Source organism: Oratosquilla oratoria, chromosome 22 (genome assembly GCF_046742065.1).
Source record: "Oratosquilla oratoria isolate Oo_2021 chromosome 22, ASM4674206v1, whole genome shotgun sequence".
Lineage (NCBI taxonomy): Eukaryota > Metazoa > Arthropoda > Malacostraca > Stomatopoda > Squillidae > Oratosquilla > Oratosquilla oratoria.
In genome coordinates this window covers 56,278,450-56,295,472 of record NC_134798.1, presented here as the reverse complement: position 1 = coordinate 56,295,472, position 17,023 = coordinate 56,278,450, and the positions used below count along the sequence as shown (strand labels likewise).

The window sequence follows — 17,023 nt, the reverse complement described above, 5'->3', positions numbered from 1 at the left end:
CAAAAGTATTGCTAAAAAGAGACAGGCTTATAAGAAATACGAGTGTTCTGGTGCACCTAACAACTATCAAAGTTATATGATAATACAGAGGGATTTAAAAAAGGTGATGAAAAAAAAAGGCAGTACGAAATGAATATTGCTGATAAATACAAAGAAAATCTCAAAGAATTTTAAAGTTATATTAGAAATGAAAAGGTCATTAGGAATAACATTGGCCCACTATTATCTGCTAATGGTCAACTTAGATATTCAAGTGAAGGAATGTATGATATTTTGAATAACTATTTTGGCTCTGTGTTTGTAAACAAAACACCTCAAAGTGAAATCCAAACTGAAGCCAATGATAAGTCTAGGGGAAACTCACTACTGTAAATATATCAAAATAAAAAATTGAAAGATGTATAGAAAAACTCAAAGTTAATCAAACACAAGGGCCTGACAATTGGTGTCCAAGAATCTTGTAGGAAATGAAAAATTATATTGTTGTTCCATTAGAAATTATATAAAAAAAAATTACTCATATCAGAAAATGTCACAAGAGAATGGAAGTTAGTGGATGTTACCCTCTTATCGAAAATAGGGTTACAAAAAAAGCCAATGAACTGGCCTATAAGCTTCACTACAATCATAGGAAAAATTATGGAAACTATCATGAGAGATGGACCAAAAGGTCTCCTGTCGGCATGCTCCGCCTTTGTAATCCTTTGACGCTATTGAACACCATTTAGAAAGCAGCTGTTTTTATAAATGATAGCCTGCATGGATTGAGACAGAAACATTCTTGTATAACTAAGCTACTGAGTTCTGCAACAGTCATCTCAAATTATGACAAAAACAATATAGATTTAATATATCTGGACTTTGCGGAGGCTTTTGATACTGTCCTGCACAAAAGACTTTTTGCTAAATTGACTATTAACCACTTCCATACGGTGACGCTTACATAGGCGGCATGAGGAGCAAGTGGGTACTCGATGATGCCGACGTCGGCATCTTGATTATATTTATTGTAGTACCTACATAATCTCCATTCTCTTTAAACTGGCTTCATCAATTTTCTATGGATATCAAAATACACGTGTGAAAGAGAACGAACGATTGAGCACTGACTTTATTTTTATAATGCGATTATTATGACACAACATTGCACGTCGGGCAGCTATTGCTGCCAGACGTGCGGTGTGCCCCGGAGTGAAGAGGTTAAGCTGGACTAGTAATTGGTTAAACAACTGTAAACAGTTGTCGTAAATTGCAAAACGTCTAAATGGAAAAATGTTACTAGTGGAGTTCCTCATAGTTCCATACTTGGGACACATTCATAGTATTTATAAATAATATAGACCATGGACTGAAATCTATTGTCTCCAAATTTGCTGAAGATACAAAACTGTGTGGGATGGCAAATGATCATTTAAACTAATTAGTTATGCAAGAAATTTTAGATAAACTACAGCAATGGTCTAAAAAATGGCTAATGAAATTTAACCCAAGAAGATGTAAAGTTATGCACATAGGTATAAGTAACAATTACATGTTATTTGGAAATTCATTAACAAAAGTGGTTTGTGGAAAGGATCTCTGTGTAATTATCAGTAATGATCTTAATCACCTAAGCAGTGTATTTCTGCCTCAAAGAAAACAAATAAGATTCTAGGACTGATTGCATAATCTTTTGATTTTAAAAGTCTGTCTGTCATTAACAAGCTACATAAATCATTAGTTCATTCACATTTGGAATATGTTGAAATATATATGACAGAACGAGTGGAAATGGCGGTGAGGTAAACGCCAAAAAACCGTAGGAGTTTTATTGCTAATGTTTCGTCCTTAAAGGTCTTCCTCCTTTAAGGATGAAAAATTAGGAATAAAACTCCTATGATTTTTTGGCGTTTACCTTCACCCTTTCCATATTTGGAATATGTTGTATCCATATGGTCACTGAATCTCATAGACATTGACAGATGACAAAGTACAAAAAGTGAGCCAACAAAGTGATCACAAATATCAGAAATAAATTGTGTGAAAATTGACTAAAACACATGAATCTATTTTCCTCAAAAAAGGGTAGATTTGATACAGGTCTGAAGATTCTATAGGGTATTGACAACACCAAATGTGACATAATGTTCACACTGAATCAAACAAGAAAAAATGGTATCAAACTGTCAGGAAGTAGAATTAATATGGAAATGTGTAGAAATGACTGCCAACAATAAAGTAAATAAATGGCATAAACTTCTTGCAGATACTGTGCAATGCAGTACAGTTCAGTTTTAAACTTCATTTAGATAAACACCTAAGCAGTATGCTATAATGCCTGCCATTTATTCTATTTATTCATTTATTTATTTTATAGTTATTATTATTATTATTTAGATAAACTAAATGAGTTGGGTCTGCCAACAAGATTAAAAAAAAAAAAAAAAGTGATATGATTTATTCAAGTCTCTAAAGGGAATAGACTATACTTAATGAAGAGGTCTCCAGATTAGGGATAGGAAGTGTCAAAGAGGTCATGAGAACAAATTGAGAAAGACTACATGTCAAAGTTATGAAGAAACCGTTTTGCATACAAATACGTGAATACTTGGAATGGCTCAGAAAGAGGTAGAGCAGAAGCATACATACATACATACATATACCAAGGCTTTTTCCCCCTTACCAGGGAGGTAGCCAAAAAGGACAAGGCATAAAATCATTACCACCCATTCCATCCCCGAAAACACTCCACATCCCTCCACCCTCCCTCCCATCTTAGCAGAAGCAGGAACAATATATGAATGTAAATCTAAACATCATTGAATTTGAGGCTATGTTTGATAAATTGTGGAGTAGGAGACTGAATCTCACAAGCATTGGCCTTTTCCATACTGTATACTACATGAAGCGGCCTTGCTGTGGATGTGCTGTGTCTTGCGACACTGCTTCTGACCCAGGGCAGTGGACAAGGTGCAGGGATGACCCGTCATCCAGGAGGTGCTAAGATAAGAGGGAGGGTGTGGAGTGTATTCAGGGATGGAATGGGTGGGAATGATTTTATGCCTTTTCCTTTTTGACTACCTCCCTTGTAAGGGGGAAAAAGCCTTTAGTATGTATGTATGTATGTATGAAGGTATACTACATTTGGAACAACTAGTGGACAAGATCCACAGTTTTGCAACATGTTCATTGAAAGAAAGCATTGTGCCACTTGATTTGAAAAGGACAAATATGGTGCCAATTCACAAAGGTGGAAACAAGGAAACACCTAGATTATAGGCCAGTATCACTAACCAGCTTAATAGTGAAATTATGTGAAAGGATTATGAAAGATTGGTGGACCATATCTTGAAAAGATGAACATTCTGGCAGTCAGTCGGTTTGGCTTTAGATCCGGAAGGTCACTTGTGTGGAACCTTTTAAGCTCTTACTCGAGAGTGATTGATGTGCTACAAGAGAGGGGGATGGATGGACTATGTGTACCTGGACCTAGAGAAAGCATTTGATAAAGTACCTTATAGTTGAGAAATACAGTTTTCCATATATGGAGCTGCCTAGTGTAGGCCTTATGGTCCCTTGCAGTCTCCTTCATTCACATGTATGTTCTTATATAGATGTATAAATATGTGGAATAGCTTAGAAGGCAATATAGCCCAAGCTCAAACAATGCATGAGTTCAAGTCTAAGTATGATAATTGGAAATCAAAGATATAGATTAAGTTTGAACCGTACATGAATTTGTGTGTAGGTGCATTAGAAAATAGGAAACGTGACCCAATGAACTTTGCTCCTTTCTTGTGTACTACAATTAGGTAGATAAATAACACATTCAGACTCAAATCTAAATATGATAATTGGAAAGTAAGAATATAGGCCAGGTTGGAACTGAAAATGAACATGAAGCTAGGTGTGATAAATTGGGGAGTAGGAATTCAAAGTCAACAAATGTTGCCTCCTTTCCTGTATGTTACAATTAGATAAACACACACACACACAAGATACAAAAATGGGACACCATGAGCATAGCTCCCCTTCCCGTAAGTTACAACAAGGTAAATATGTACCACACACACACATGCACAGAGGAGAGAGAGACTTGATATTTTATGTCTGTTTGAGACAATATTAGAAAAAAAGAATATCAGTTCAATTGATAGTGTCTGAGACATGGAAAACGGAGAGAGATGACAGAAGGTGTATGACAATAATAGTGAAGAGCTTCAATGTGGTACCAGGGAGAAGGAAAGGTAGAACTGATAGATGTGTAAATTGGTAAGGGAAGGTCGAATATTTTGTGGCACAGGATCACAATTGGGGAGGGGAGTGTGATATTGAGAGAAATGCTAACATGATCGTAATGTAACTTCATCTGCAGAGGTGAAATGGGAAGAAGCGAAAGATGTACCACTATGTGATAATATTCTGCTAGATATAGCAACAGACAATGTAATTACACAATTACAGGAGCAACAATGATGGGAGTGGAGGTGGGGGAGGGGGGACACATTATCTAGATTGAATAGCTGGATGTTATCAGACTCCATGATTCATTGATGTCTTGTGAGGAGGAGTGTCCACGTGGTAATCGAGTTTGATTCATTTGTAGTTAACACACAACTAAGGGATGAGCCATACAGGCTGGAAGCTTAATCAAAGCACCCTCTCTCCACTCCTCCTCCCCCTCCCCCACTCTTTTTTCTCTCTCTCTCTCTCTCTCTCTCTCTCTCTCTCTCTCTCTCTCTCTCTCTCTCTCTCTCTCTCTCTCTCTGTCTTCACACTCTCCCCTCTTTTTCCCTTTCCCTTTCTCACTCTCCCCTCATCCAACTCTTCCCTCTTTCCTCCTCTCCTCCCCTTTTTCCTTCCTCCCCCTTCCCCCTCCAGGGAACTCTTCTCCCTCTTTCCTCTTCTCCCCTTTTTTCCTCCCTCCCCTCTCCCCCTCCAGCCTTTCTCATTCTTTCCCTCTCCCCTATCCTCACCTTCCCCTGTTCTATCCTGACACTCCCCTCTCCTTTCCTCACACAACTCTCCTCACCCTCCCCCTTCCCTCTCTCTCTCTCTCTTCCTGCTCCTCTTTTCTCACCCTCTCTACCTACTGCACTCAAAAAGGATACAATCCATCTGGTCTTCTACCCTTCTTTAATAAACCTCTCTCCACCGTCTCTTTGGTGTACTATTGGCCACAAAAAAATATATATGTATGTGTGTGTGTGTGTATGTATATATATATATATATATATATATATATATATTATATAATTTTTTTCAACTTTTTTATTTTGTTCTTATTAGACACATGGAAAGAATGAGTGAAGAAAGACTAGTAAAAGAGGTATGGAAGGCAGATGAGGGAGTGAACATGAGGGGGCGAACTAGGATGGGATGGATGGATGGGGTGAAAGGGGCTTTGGGGAAGAGGAGAATGTCTGTTGAGGAAGGACGAGAGAGGACAGAAGACAGGGGTGAATGGAGAATGGTTGTATATGGATGATGTGATGCATGAGGTGGAATGGGGGGTGAGGTAGTATGTGTGAGAAAATTTTGACGCAGCCCGAAGGGATTTCTCCCTGTCTTCTCCTTTTCTGCATGAGGGGACAGAGAGGGGGGGTCGCCAATTTAATGAAGTGGCCTTGCTGTGGATGTGCTGTGTCTTGCAACACTGCCTCTGACCCAGGGCAGTGGACAAGATGCAGGGATGACCTGTCATCCAGGAGGTGCCAAGACAAGAGGGAGGATGGAGGGGAGTGGAGTGTATTTAGGGATGGAATGGGTGGGAATGGTTTTTATGCCTTTTTCTTTTTGGCTACTACTCTTGTAAGGGGAAAAAAGCCTTTGGTATATGTATGTATTATTTTCTCTCTCTCCAATTAAATGTTAAATACCTTCCTCACCCATTCATTATACCTTCACCCCCATTCGTGATCTCCATGCCCCTCATCTCCCTAATCGGTAACTCTCGCCCAAACTTCACAACCCTTCCCATTTCCTCCATTCTTTATTGCTCATTTTTCTACTTCCCTCCCGTTTTCCTTATACATACATATACCAAGGGCTTTTCCCCCCCCTTACCAGGGATGTTGTCAAAATCAAAAAGCATAATTCCACCCCCACCTACTTTGCCCCCAACCCATTTCACTCCCATTCACCACCCCTCCCTCCCTCTCATCTTGGCTCCTCTTGGATGATGCATCCCTGCATGCATCTTGCCCTTCACCCTGGGTCATAGGGAATGCAGCAAGGCTGCTTCTTTAAATTGGGAACCCCCCTCTGTCCCATTTGTTTATTTCATTTTTTATATATATATATATATATATATATATATATATATATTTTCTCTCTCTCATCCTTTTCTTCCCAGCCCATCATGAACTAATATTTTTGAATCCTGTTGTCCACCTCTCCATTCATATCCTTCTTATCCAAATTCCTTTTTTGCCTCCCTCATGTTCTCCGCTCTTTAATATCTTTCCTTGGAAGCCTTTCCCATCTTCTCAATCAAGCATCACTGTTTCTCCCTTTTGCATGTCATGTATTTAATGTTTTGTCCACTTTGACTTCTTCCCACTCCCTGTTTGCATTTCACAATTAATCGTTCTAATATATTTTGTTCTTCTGTCCACAGGGCTTTGACTCCCCCCGATTTGACAATGTTAGCTCCTCAACTGATTCCGGACTGATAAGCAGTGGGCTCGAAAACTTTCCTCTCGATGGTCAGTTCATTGGGGGCTTGCGTGGGCCCCATCCCCACCATCCGCTCCACCCCCACGTTCTGCAGCAGACTCTCCACACTCCAGCGGTTTCTTCCACTCCCCATGGCCCCCATTCCACATCCCATGGGGCATCTGGGCCCATTCCACCCACTTCACAGCATCAACAGTTACAGCAGCAGCAGATTCATCAAATACAGCAACAGCAGCAGCATTTACAGCAACAACAACAGCAGCAGCAACAGCTGCATCAGCAGCAGCAGCAGCAACCACAGTCTCAGTCACAGCAACAACAACAGCAACAGCAGCAACAACAGCAGCAGCAACAGCAGCAACAGCAAAGCAGACAAGGTGCCCACCAGAATGTAGCCATCAGTAATACAGCTGGTGGCCAGCTCTCGGTATCGTTAGGCCCTTCTGCCCTGCCTCACCTTCGTCAAGAAAGTGCTGGTGACCACCAAACCCTACAACAACTTTTAGCATCGCCTGCTGCATTAAGTCAACAGATCCAACAGCAGCAGCAACAACAGCAACAGCAACAACAGCAGCAGCAGCAACAGCAGCAACAACCACAGCAGCAGCAACAGCAACAAACTCAAACCACCCACAGTTCCCCTATTTCTTCAAACAGTTCTACTTCAAACGTAAGGTTGATTTCAAGTGCAACTGCCCAAGGAGGGCAGGTTCATGTGCCCCAAGCTCTTCAGACTACTCAGGCCAGTAGCTCCAAGCAGGGGTCTCCTCGTGCAGTATCAACCTTGCAGCCTGTATCTTTCAAAAGTGTGCAGGTGGCTCCCAATTCGCAAGTGGTTTCGGGAAATCTACAAGTGGTTGGTGGGGCAGGGCAGGTCATCACCTCTTCAGGGCACTTGTTCACCCAGGCAGCTCCTCATTTGTTTCAAGGAGCACAGCTGCTTCAGGGCCCATCTGGTGCTCAGGTTTTGTCAGGGGGGCCGGTTTTGTCTGGAGGGCAGGTTCTTTCCCAAAGTCCGGTACTAGCAGGAGGCCCAGTAGTGCAAAATGGACAAGTTCTCTCCCAGGGTCAGGTACTTGCTGGAAGCCAGGTTGTGCAGGGTGGCCAAATGCTTGGTGCAGGGCAAGTTATTCAGGGAAGCCACTTGATACCAGGCGGACAAGTTATAACCAATAGTGCCCAACTGTTCAATAGCACAACTCAGGTGCTGACAAATGTAGGAGCTTTAACCACTAATGGAGCACCAAATTATGTTGTATCCAACACAGCAGCACTTGTTGGTGCTCCGCAGCAGCCAGTACCTTCACCTGCAGGAAATCCACAAACACCTGGAGCTGCAGCATCTCCATTTCCGTTACCCTCCAAGTCGCCGGCCAGTTCTCTGCCAAGAACATCTCCAAGTCCATCGCCTTTCCACCAAGGCACACCCACACCATCACCCCATTCTGTTGCACAAAGCCCTGCCCCGACGGTCTACAGCACACGATCCCCTGCTCCCGTACCGTCTCCCCATGGGAGTGTCGGAGGGAGCGCTTCACTAAAATCGCCAGCTCCCCCAACACCATCACCTGCTGCCACGCCAACTCCGCAAGTGGTCGCGCCAAGCCCAAGCGTAACGCCAGGGACTGGCCAAGCTCAAGCACCTCATGCTTCGGTTGTGCAGCAGGTGATGGGAGGGGTGGGTATGGTGCAAGGACTTGTACCCCAGCAGACAGTCCCCCAAGCTCAAGTAGCATCTGGTGGGATGGTAATACCTCAGAATGCTGCAGGGTCCCCCGTGGTGGCTTCGTCAGGGGTCAAGCAGGTCATGCAGGGTAATCAAATCATTCAGCTGGTTTCATCACCTCAGTCTTCACAGCCCAAAGCCCAACTTAATGCACCAGGTCACAAGCCCAAACAGCCTCAACTTCTACCCAAACCGCCACCACAAGTAACCAGTTCAGGCCCACAGGCAGCGCCACCACCGCCTGGAAAAACCCTCATCGGAACCAGACAGGTTACACCGACAGGTCAACAACCCATTGTGTTGGGGCCTGCCGGACAGCAAACCATCGTGCCAGGCCAGCCAGGGATGGGTGGATTAGTGCTCAATCCTTCCTTCTTGCAGGGAGGATTTCAGCAGCCACTACTTATCCAGCAGCCAAATGGAGTACCACTCCTCCTAAAACCTGCAGGTCCTGGGGCTGGCCAGGCTGTACTGGTGCCAATGCCAGGACAGCACCAGATGGTTTCGGCAACTGGAAACAAAGCAGGTCAGCCTCAGGCTGTCATGATACCTGCCAGTGGTCAAACTCCTACTTTGGTCCTTCCCCAGGGCATTGGTCAAGGTACAAGATTGCAACAACCTATTCTGCGGATGGTGCAGCCTCAACCACCCATGCCTCCACTCCAAATTCAACAGATTAATACTCCAAATGGCCCAACTTTTGTGGCTCTGCAAACAGGTCAGACATTAAATCTGCAGAGTGTTTTGACATCTGGGGGTGCTGTCCGAACAGTGTCGTCAGCAGTGCCGCCACCTTGCACACTGCAGCTGGCACCCACAACTGCTGTAGCTGTTACTGGTACTCAAATGCAGCTGGCAAACCAGCCCATGCAAGTAACAACTGGGGGAGGAAATATGCAATTGGCTGCAGTCTCTCTGCCCTCCTCTTTTCCGTCTGTGATAACCTCTACCAAGTCTGCTGTGATAGATGACGCTTCAAGCAACTCTTCTGTTGTCACAAGCAATGGTGACAATAGTGCACAGAACATAGTAGACCCTAATAGAACTAACAAAAAGAAATCAAAGAAAAAGAAAAAAGAGAGAGACAATAAAGATGATAAATCTAAAAGCAAAAGTTCAATAACTCTCTACGATATTGTTAAGGAAAATGGAATAGAAGATTTTATGCTTTTCGATGAATCTGTTCGGGACATCAATGCTGAGGGCAGTGAGACTACACCAGATTCCAGTAATATGTCATCGTTCATTGATACAGCACCCCCTAGCTCGGTCCCAAGCATAAGCCAGGGTCAGGCTGTAAGTGCTGCAAGCCAGCAAGTTACAGTTACCACCTCTGGTGGGCAGTTCAGTGGTCCTCATGTTGTAGTGAACAGTAGCAAGGTACAACAAAGTCATGCTGTGACAACAGTGGGTTCATCTGTGTTGATGCCACCTGGGGTCATGCAATCCGCAGTCATTTCCAGCGAGTCCCCAGCGTTGGTCCAACAAGTTCCTCAGCAGGTTCTGACTCAGGCTGGCCCTGCTCCTGGAGCTGGTGTTTGTATCCTAGAAAGTGAAGGCAAGGTGTTCATATCACACGACCCAACCAAAAATCAGTCTGTAGCGTTTCCCTCAGGAGTAGTAACACAGGTGAGATGAATATTTTATTTTATGAGTGCATATCTTATGTAAGGTAGAAGGTACCCAACATCCTTTGCATTCTCCGAGATAACTTAAGAAAAAGATTTTATTTCCTTCGAATTAAACTGTAACGTGCACTTAATTTCTCTTGCATGTCAGGGTGAGTACTGCACCCTTGCAATCATGGAGTGGATGTTAGGTACCTTACATTGGTGTGTGCAGTTCACAGTGGTCATGATCAACAGCTATTACCCTCCTGGATGAGAGCTTAGAGTTCATATATGGCCCTGTTTATGGGTAATGCTGTGACCTAAAACACACACACCCAGTTTGTTGTGTGTATTTACCTATTAGTATACGGGGTTGGAGCCGTGCTCTGGGGATTGTGTTTTTATCTCTTTGCCATAAATTCATTAATGTTTTTGGCCTGGATTATATCTTGTAACTTCTTTAATGAATTTATATATCTGTGTGGCAAGCTGTGTTTCCTTCTTTCAAGCAGTCTTTCTTAATCTCTCACTATGACCTCTTGTTGCTTTCATCTTGTACCAGCATACCCAATGAAATGGCACCCGTATGTTCACCATATGAAAGTTCCCCCTTGATTCTCCTTATACAGTTTTTCATCTGCAGATCATCTCTGATTAATATTGTTAAATCATTCTCCTTTGCCTTTGTGATAGATTCATGTCCCATTGGCCAATGACAGGGTACTGGTTGATGGTGTTCATGTAAGATGGACCCATCAATTTCCTCAACTCTCGAAGGAGGGTCTCTGGATGTGGTCCAAGATCTCTCCTCAATCTAGAGACAGTGTCACCCCCTCTATGTTGACAGGTTTTGGAGACAAGTGACTGGGAGATAATTCTCTAATGTCTGTCTCGCACGACCACCACTTTCAGATACCCTTTGTTGGTTCCTTAACCACTTCACTACGGGACTTAAATCTCGCGGGCAGCAGCCAATGCCAGCCGTACGACGTGTCGTAATAATACTCGCATCATAAAATATAGTCACAGCTTATATCGATCGTTCTCTCTTTCACCCGTGAATTTTGAAAACCACAGAGAATGGGATTAAGAGCAGATTAGAGAGAATGTAAAAACACAGGGGCGACTACAATAAATATAATCAAGACGCTGATATGGCAGCGTCGCGAATCCATTTGCTCCTCATGACGCCTACGTGTGCGACACTGTATGGAAGGGGTTAATTGGAATTAAATTGCTAAATGGAGACATTGACCCAATCCTTACTTGAATCTTAAATCACTCGCACACACATCAGTGGCTAATCAGCCTTTCAATGCTTCCCTTGCATCTTTTCACTTTTATGTAGTGTTACCATACATTTCTTTAGTCATTACAAGCAAGTAGTATATATTGATGCAAGAACAAGTAGTTTTTTGTGTATAATGTACATTATTTTGAACTGTTAACCCCTTCCATACAGTGCCGCATACGTAGCCGTCATGAGGAGCAAGTGGATATGCGAGGCTGCCATATCGGCGTCTTGATTATATTTATTGTAGTCGCCCCTGCGTTTTGACATTCTCTATAAACTGCCCTTGGCATTGGCTGCTGCCCGCGAGATTTAAGGCCCATACTGAAGAGGTTAATACATACATATGCCAAAGGCTTTTTCCCCCTTACAAGGGAGGTACTGGTAGCCAAAGAGAAAAGGGCATAAAAACCACTCACACCCATTCCATCCCTATCACACTCCACTCCACTGCAAGACCCCTTTCACCCCATCCATCCATCTCATCCTAGGTTGCCCCCTCATGTTCACTCCCTCCACATCTGCCTTCCACACCTCTTTTACTAGTCTTTCTTCACTCATTCTTTCCATATGTCCAAACCATCTCAATACTCTTTCACCCACCCTATCTCCCAACTCCCTTACCACCCCTGTTCTCCTCCTCACCTCATTTCTCACTCTATCCAGCCTAGTAACCTCCATCATACTTCTCAGACAACTCATCTCAAACACATTTAAACTCCTCTCTTCCTCTCTTATGTTCCATGTTTCTGCCCCATACGGTGCTGTCGGCACAATCACTCCTTCATACAATCTCCTCTTAGCTTCCATTCCCAAATGTCTATTCCTCATTACACTTTTTAGTCCACCAAGGTATTTACTCACTTCTCTCAATCTACATTCTACCTCCACCTCCACTCCACCCTTTCCTGCCACATTCGCACCCAAGTATCTAAAACTATCCACTTCCTCCATTCGCTCTCCCTTAATGCTCACTTCCAGTCTACTGCCACTTTCACCCCTTGTGCATCTATCACCTTACTTTTACCCACATTTATCTTCAAATTTCTTCTTTCACTTTCTCCCAAACTCTGTCACCAACTTCCTCAATCCCTGCTCTGATCCTGCTACAAGCACAGTGTTGTCTGCAAACAACAGCTGGCTCACCTCCCACTTTTCTCCATTTTCTTGAACCGTCTCCAATCCCTGACCCACCACCTTTGCCTTTACCTCTCACACCACCCCATCCATGTATAAGTTGAATAGCCAGGGCGACATAACACATCCCTGACGAAGTCCCACCTTTACCATTAACCACTCACTCTCTCCATTTCTAATCCTGACACATGCTCTACTACTCTAGTAAAAACTCTTGACAGCTCCTAGAAGCTTTCCTCCTAACCCGTATATCTGCAAAACCTCCCACAGTGCCTTCCTGTCTACCCTGTCATAAGCCTTTTCCAGATCCATAAAAGCCCAAAAAACATCCTTACCTTTTCCTATAGCTTTCTCACATATCTGTCTTACCACAAAAATCTGATCTATGCAGCCTCTACCTGTCCTAAATCCACACTGTTCCTTGCCAATTACTGCCTCTGTTCCTCTCCTAATCCTCTCAATCAAGATCCTCCCATAAGCCTTCCCAACCACACTTAACAAGCTAATCCCTCTGAAACTACTACACTCACACTTATCCCCTTTTCCCTTGTAAAGAGGAACTATACAGGTACTCCTTCAGTCCTCCGGCACTTTACCCTCTATTCACCACACATTAGATAACCTCACAATCACTGTACCTCCTCTTTTTTTTCTTTTTTTTTTTTAACATTCTGCATGGCATCCATCCAGACCAGGTACCATACCTGCTCTCATCATCTTAACAGCGGCTTTCACTTCATCTTTCCTTATTTCTCCTCCATTTTCCTCACTCATCACTCTCATTTTCTTAGCACTTCCCACTGCAACTACCTTTCCCTCTCTATCCTCCTTCACATTTAGCAACTCCCTAAAATAATCTGCCCACCTTCCTCTCACTCCCTTTTCTTCCATTATCATCTGTCCATCTGCACCTTTTAACTTTTCTTCTACTTGATTCGCCTCCTCTTCCTCTCTTAATTTCCTTCCAAAACATAATTTTATTACTTTCAAAATTTTCTTTCATACTCTCACCCCATTTCACATCTGCTCTCCTCTTTGCTTCCTTTATCTTATGCTTAACTTCCCTTCTCTTTACTTTGTACCTCTCATACGATTCCCTCGTCCTAATTTGTAGCCAATCTATGAATGCCTGCTTTTTCTCTTCTACACCCTTCTTTGCTTCCTCATCCCACCACTCAATACCCTTCCTTCTATTTCCTCCTGCCCTCCTTGTTCCACACACCATCTTTGCACACCTTATGACTCCCTCCTTGAACCATCCCCATTCCTCCTTCACTCCCTCCCACTCCTCTCTCAGCTTCTTCTTATACTCATTCTCCTTTTCTTTCTCATTTAAACATTCGCTCTAAGTACCTCCCTACCTTCTGCCCTTTTCCTCTTTCTCCACCTATTCTCCACTCTCAATTTACCTTCCACCAGGAAATGATCTGATATTCCCTCACTCTCTCCCCTTAGAACATTTACATCCTTAACTCTTCCTACCATACTCCTGGTCACCACTATATAGTCCATTAATGCTCTATCTGCCACCCTTCCATCCACCACCCTCTCCCATATGTACCTATGCTTGACTTTCTTCTAAAACACTGTATTTCCTATCATCAACTCTCTTTCAAGACACATCTCCACCATCAATTCTCCACTATGATTTTTACCTGGAACTCCATACTTACCAATCATTTTGTCAATTGGTTCGTTTCTTATCCTAGCATTAAGGTCTCCCAATACAACTACGTTAACATTTCTCCCTAATCTCTCTGCACTCATCTATATCTACCCAAAATGCCTCCCTTTCCTCTATGCTCATCTCAACACCAGGCCCATACGCACTTACAAAAACCCACATCTCCCTTCCCAACTTCACCTTCATCCACATCAACCTTGATGAAACCTCCTTCCACTCCACTACACACTTTCTTATCACTTTACTTACTAGTATAGCCACCCCTTCTCTCCCTCGTCCCCTCTTCACTCCTGAGTACCTCCCAGCTACACTCCCAAACTCACACTCGCCCTTCACTTTGATTTTGGTTTCACTCAAAGCCAGCATATCCATCTTTCTTCTCACAAACATATTGCCTATCTCTTCCCTTTTACTCTCATCTGTACCACATCCACGCACATTAAAAGACCGAAACCTTAGGGTACTGGTTGGAAGACTCCCAGACCCTCTTATGCCTTTACTTATGTCCCCTTTGGGGCCACAGGTTAATAATGAAATTAAAAAAATTTGTTGCTTAATCCATAAAGGTCTTGTTGATAATGCCTTGTAATGGTACGGTAATCACTCCATTTCTTCGGGTCTCTTCTGCAGGAATTGCCCTTGGCTAAGCAGCTTTATCACAAGCTTGAATATAAGTCCTGTCAATGATGTATACATATGTTTATGTATATATTTTTGTTCTTTTTTCAGATCGGTAGTGCGCCAACCCCTTCTCTTTTAGTTCAGACCTTGCAGTCTCCTGTACAGCAAGTGAACACTACACCTGTGAGAATGTCCTCTCCCCAGTTACTGAGCTGCAATGCTCCCCTCACAACCACCACTGCAGTAGGAACCACGTTCGTGACTTCCAATGGTCAACCCATCTCTTCCTCCCTCCCAACTTTCTCTCAGATGTTGACCTGTTCTACCCAGTCCTTGCCACTGGCATCTACAGTTGCAACCACTACTGTCATTACAACTACCACTACTAGCAAGCCCATGCAAGGAACCCCTCCAACTAACGATATATCACAGGTGGCTCAAAATACTCACCTGCTTCAAGCCTTACAACAGCCTTCTGCAGCAGATAAGGGATCGCCATCTGCTGAAGGACAGATAGCCCTATCAACTTTGTTATCTGGTCAGCAAATGATAATTCCTGAGAAAGAGCCCAGAGGGTCTCAGACAGGGCCAAACAATAGTATTAGTCAGTTAGCAGTGACAACAGCAGCAAACTGTGTTGTTAGTGTATCAGGAATACCGGTTCAAGTTCCAACGTGTGATGTATCCAAGATGCTGGGTGTTATGAGTTTGAACCCAGAGGCAGTAGCTGCTGCTGCTGCTGCTGCTGCTTCTGCTGCTCCTACTCTTCCTCCACCACCACCTCCTCCTCCAACTCCTCTCCCACCTCCACCACCACCTACTCCCACGCCCACCCCAGCTCCCACGCCTACTCCCATTCCCATTCCCACTCCTACTTCACTTCTTCATGGTGCTGTTGATGCTGGTGTTACACAGCTTGGTGTGGTACTGAGCCAAGCCAACCAAGTGCCTCCTAATTCTGCTGTGATTGTGTCCTCTAGCACTGGTCAAAGTGTAGTTTCTGGTGCTGTGTCAAACCAGGCTGTGGTGCAGAGTATAGAAAGCGGGACAGCTGCTGTCAGCAATCCATCGACTGTATCACAAATGAATCCTTACCTGGCCAGCACACTTCAGCAAAGTAATGTTCCTAGTCAGGGTAGCAACATAAAAAATAACACAATAGCCGTATTGCCGGATGCAAGTGCCAAGACAAACACTTCATCTGGCGAATTTGCCAACATTCAACTGAAAAATATGAGTGTGGATCCTTGCAAAAACCGGTTTAAACAAATACCTAAAAAGAAGAAAAAAGACAAAGAGCCAGATACTACAACAGGACATATCAATAATTCCATTAAACAAGACACTTTCATCAAAGCGCAAGCAAATGTTGGTGTGTTGTCTGGAAACAGTGGTCCTGTGAATGGAATGAATACCTCCGTTCTTGGCCACAATACAGTTAGTATACCCACACAGACAGTAATGACTCCATCTACAAGCGGAAACCTGGTGCCAACAACAACAATAACCAGTGCTGGGCCACCAATCACCAGTACATCAGTAGAGGTTGGAAGCAGCAGTGACTGCTTAACCCCAAATATGGGAATCGCAACGGGATTCTCCACCACTGCAGGAACCTCAACTCTGACAACAACTGCTGGAAGCACCTTATCTTCGACCATCACAACAAATACGGTGGTTGGGAGTGTAACTGTAACAGGCACCATGGCCAGTACAACCAGTTCCTCGCCCCTCACGTCAGGAATGGTACTTGGTCAGAAGCCTGTGGTGTTGCCTCCAGGACAACAGTTGCAGCAGTTGTTTTTTACACCACAAAATCATGAAGTAAGTGAATATGTCTCATAACATGTATGTTCACAGGATGCTCACTGATGTATATTTATACATGTATGTATATGTATACATATATTATGCCCAAGATCTCGTAGGGTGGGATGGTGTAAACCTACCCAGTTAGAAAAAATCTACCATAAAATTTTGCAATTCCTTTAAACTTTTTCAACATACACAAGGGCAATTTATTATAGCCATTGAAATTATGTCGCATCCTGTGAATTTAAGAATTTAGAACAAACTACTGGTAGAATTTGAATCAGATAAATATGGGATGATGAGAATTTTACTTGTTTTTCCCAACCCCTATGGTAGTTAGGCAATGATCATGTTCCTAGGCATGATAATAAAAGCCCATTGGAGTAAATTGTATACATTCATTGTACTCACTTAATAGCAAGGACCAAACTGATTGACTAAAGGAAGGCTGACTGTACCTTGGTCATTGAAAATTCAAAACTTTA

General features: G+C 43.3%; 1 protein-coding gene across 4 annotated transcripts in view; it reads left to right on the top strand.

The window, feature by feature from the left end:
* Positions 1-17,023, top strand: part of LOC143037605 (uncharacterized) — a 152,589-nt gene that overhangs the window by 118,442 nt on the left and 17,124 nt on the right. For all 4 annotated transcript variants that reach the window (XM_076206085.1, XM_076206084.1, XM_076206086.1 and 1 more), the window contains 2 exons: positions 6,599-10,012; positions 14,835-16,550. In XM_076206085.1, the coding sequence (XP_076062200.1) occupies positions 6,599-10,012; positions 14,835-16,550 (5,130 nt within the window). The remainder of the gene's footprint in view (positions 1-6,598; positions 10,013-14,834; positions 16,551-17,023) is intronic.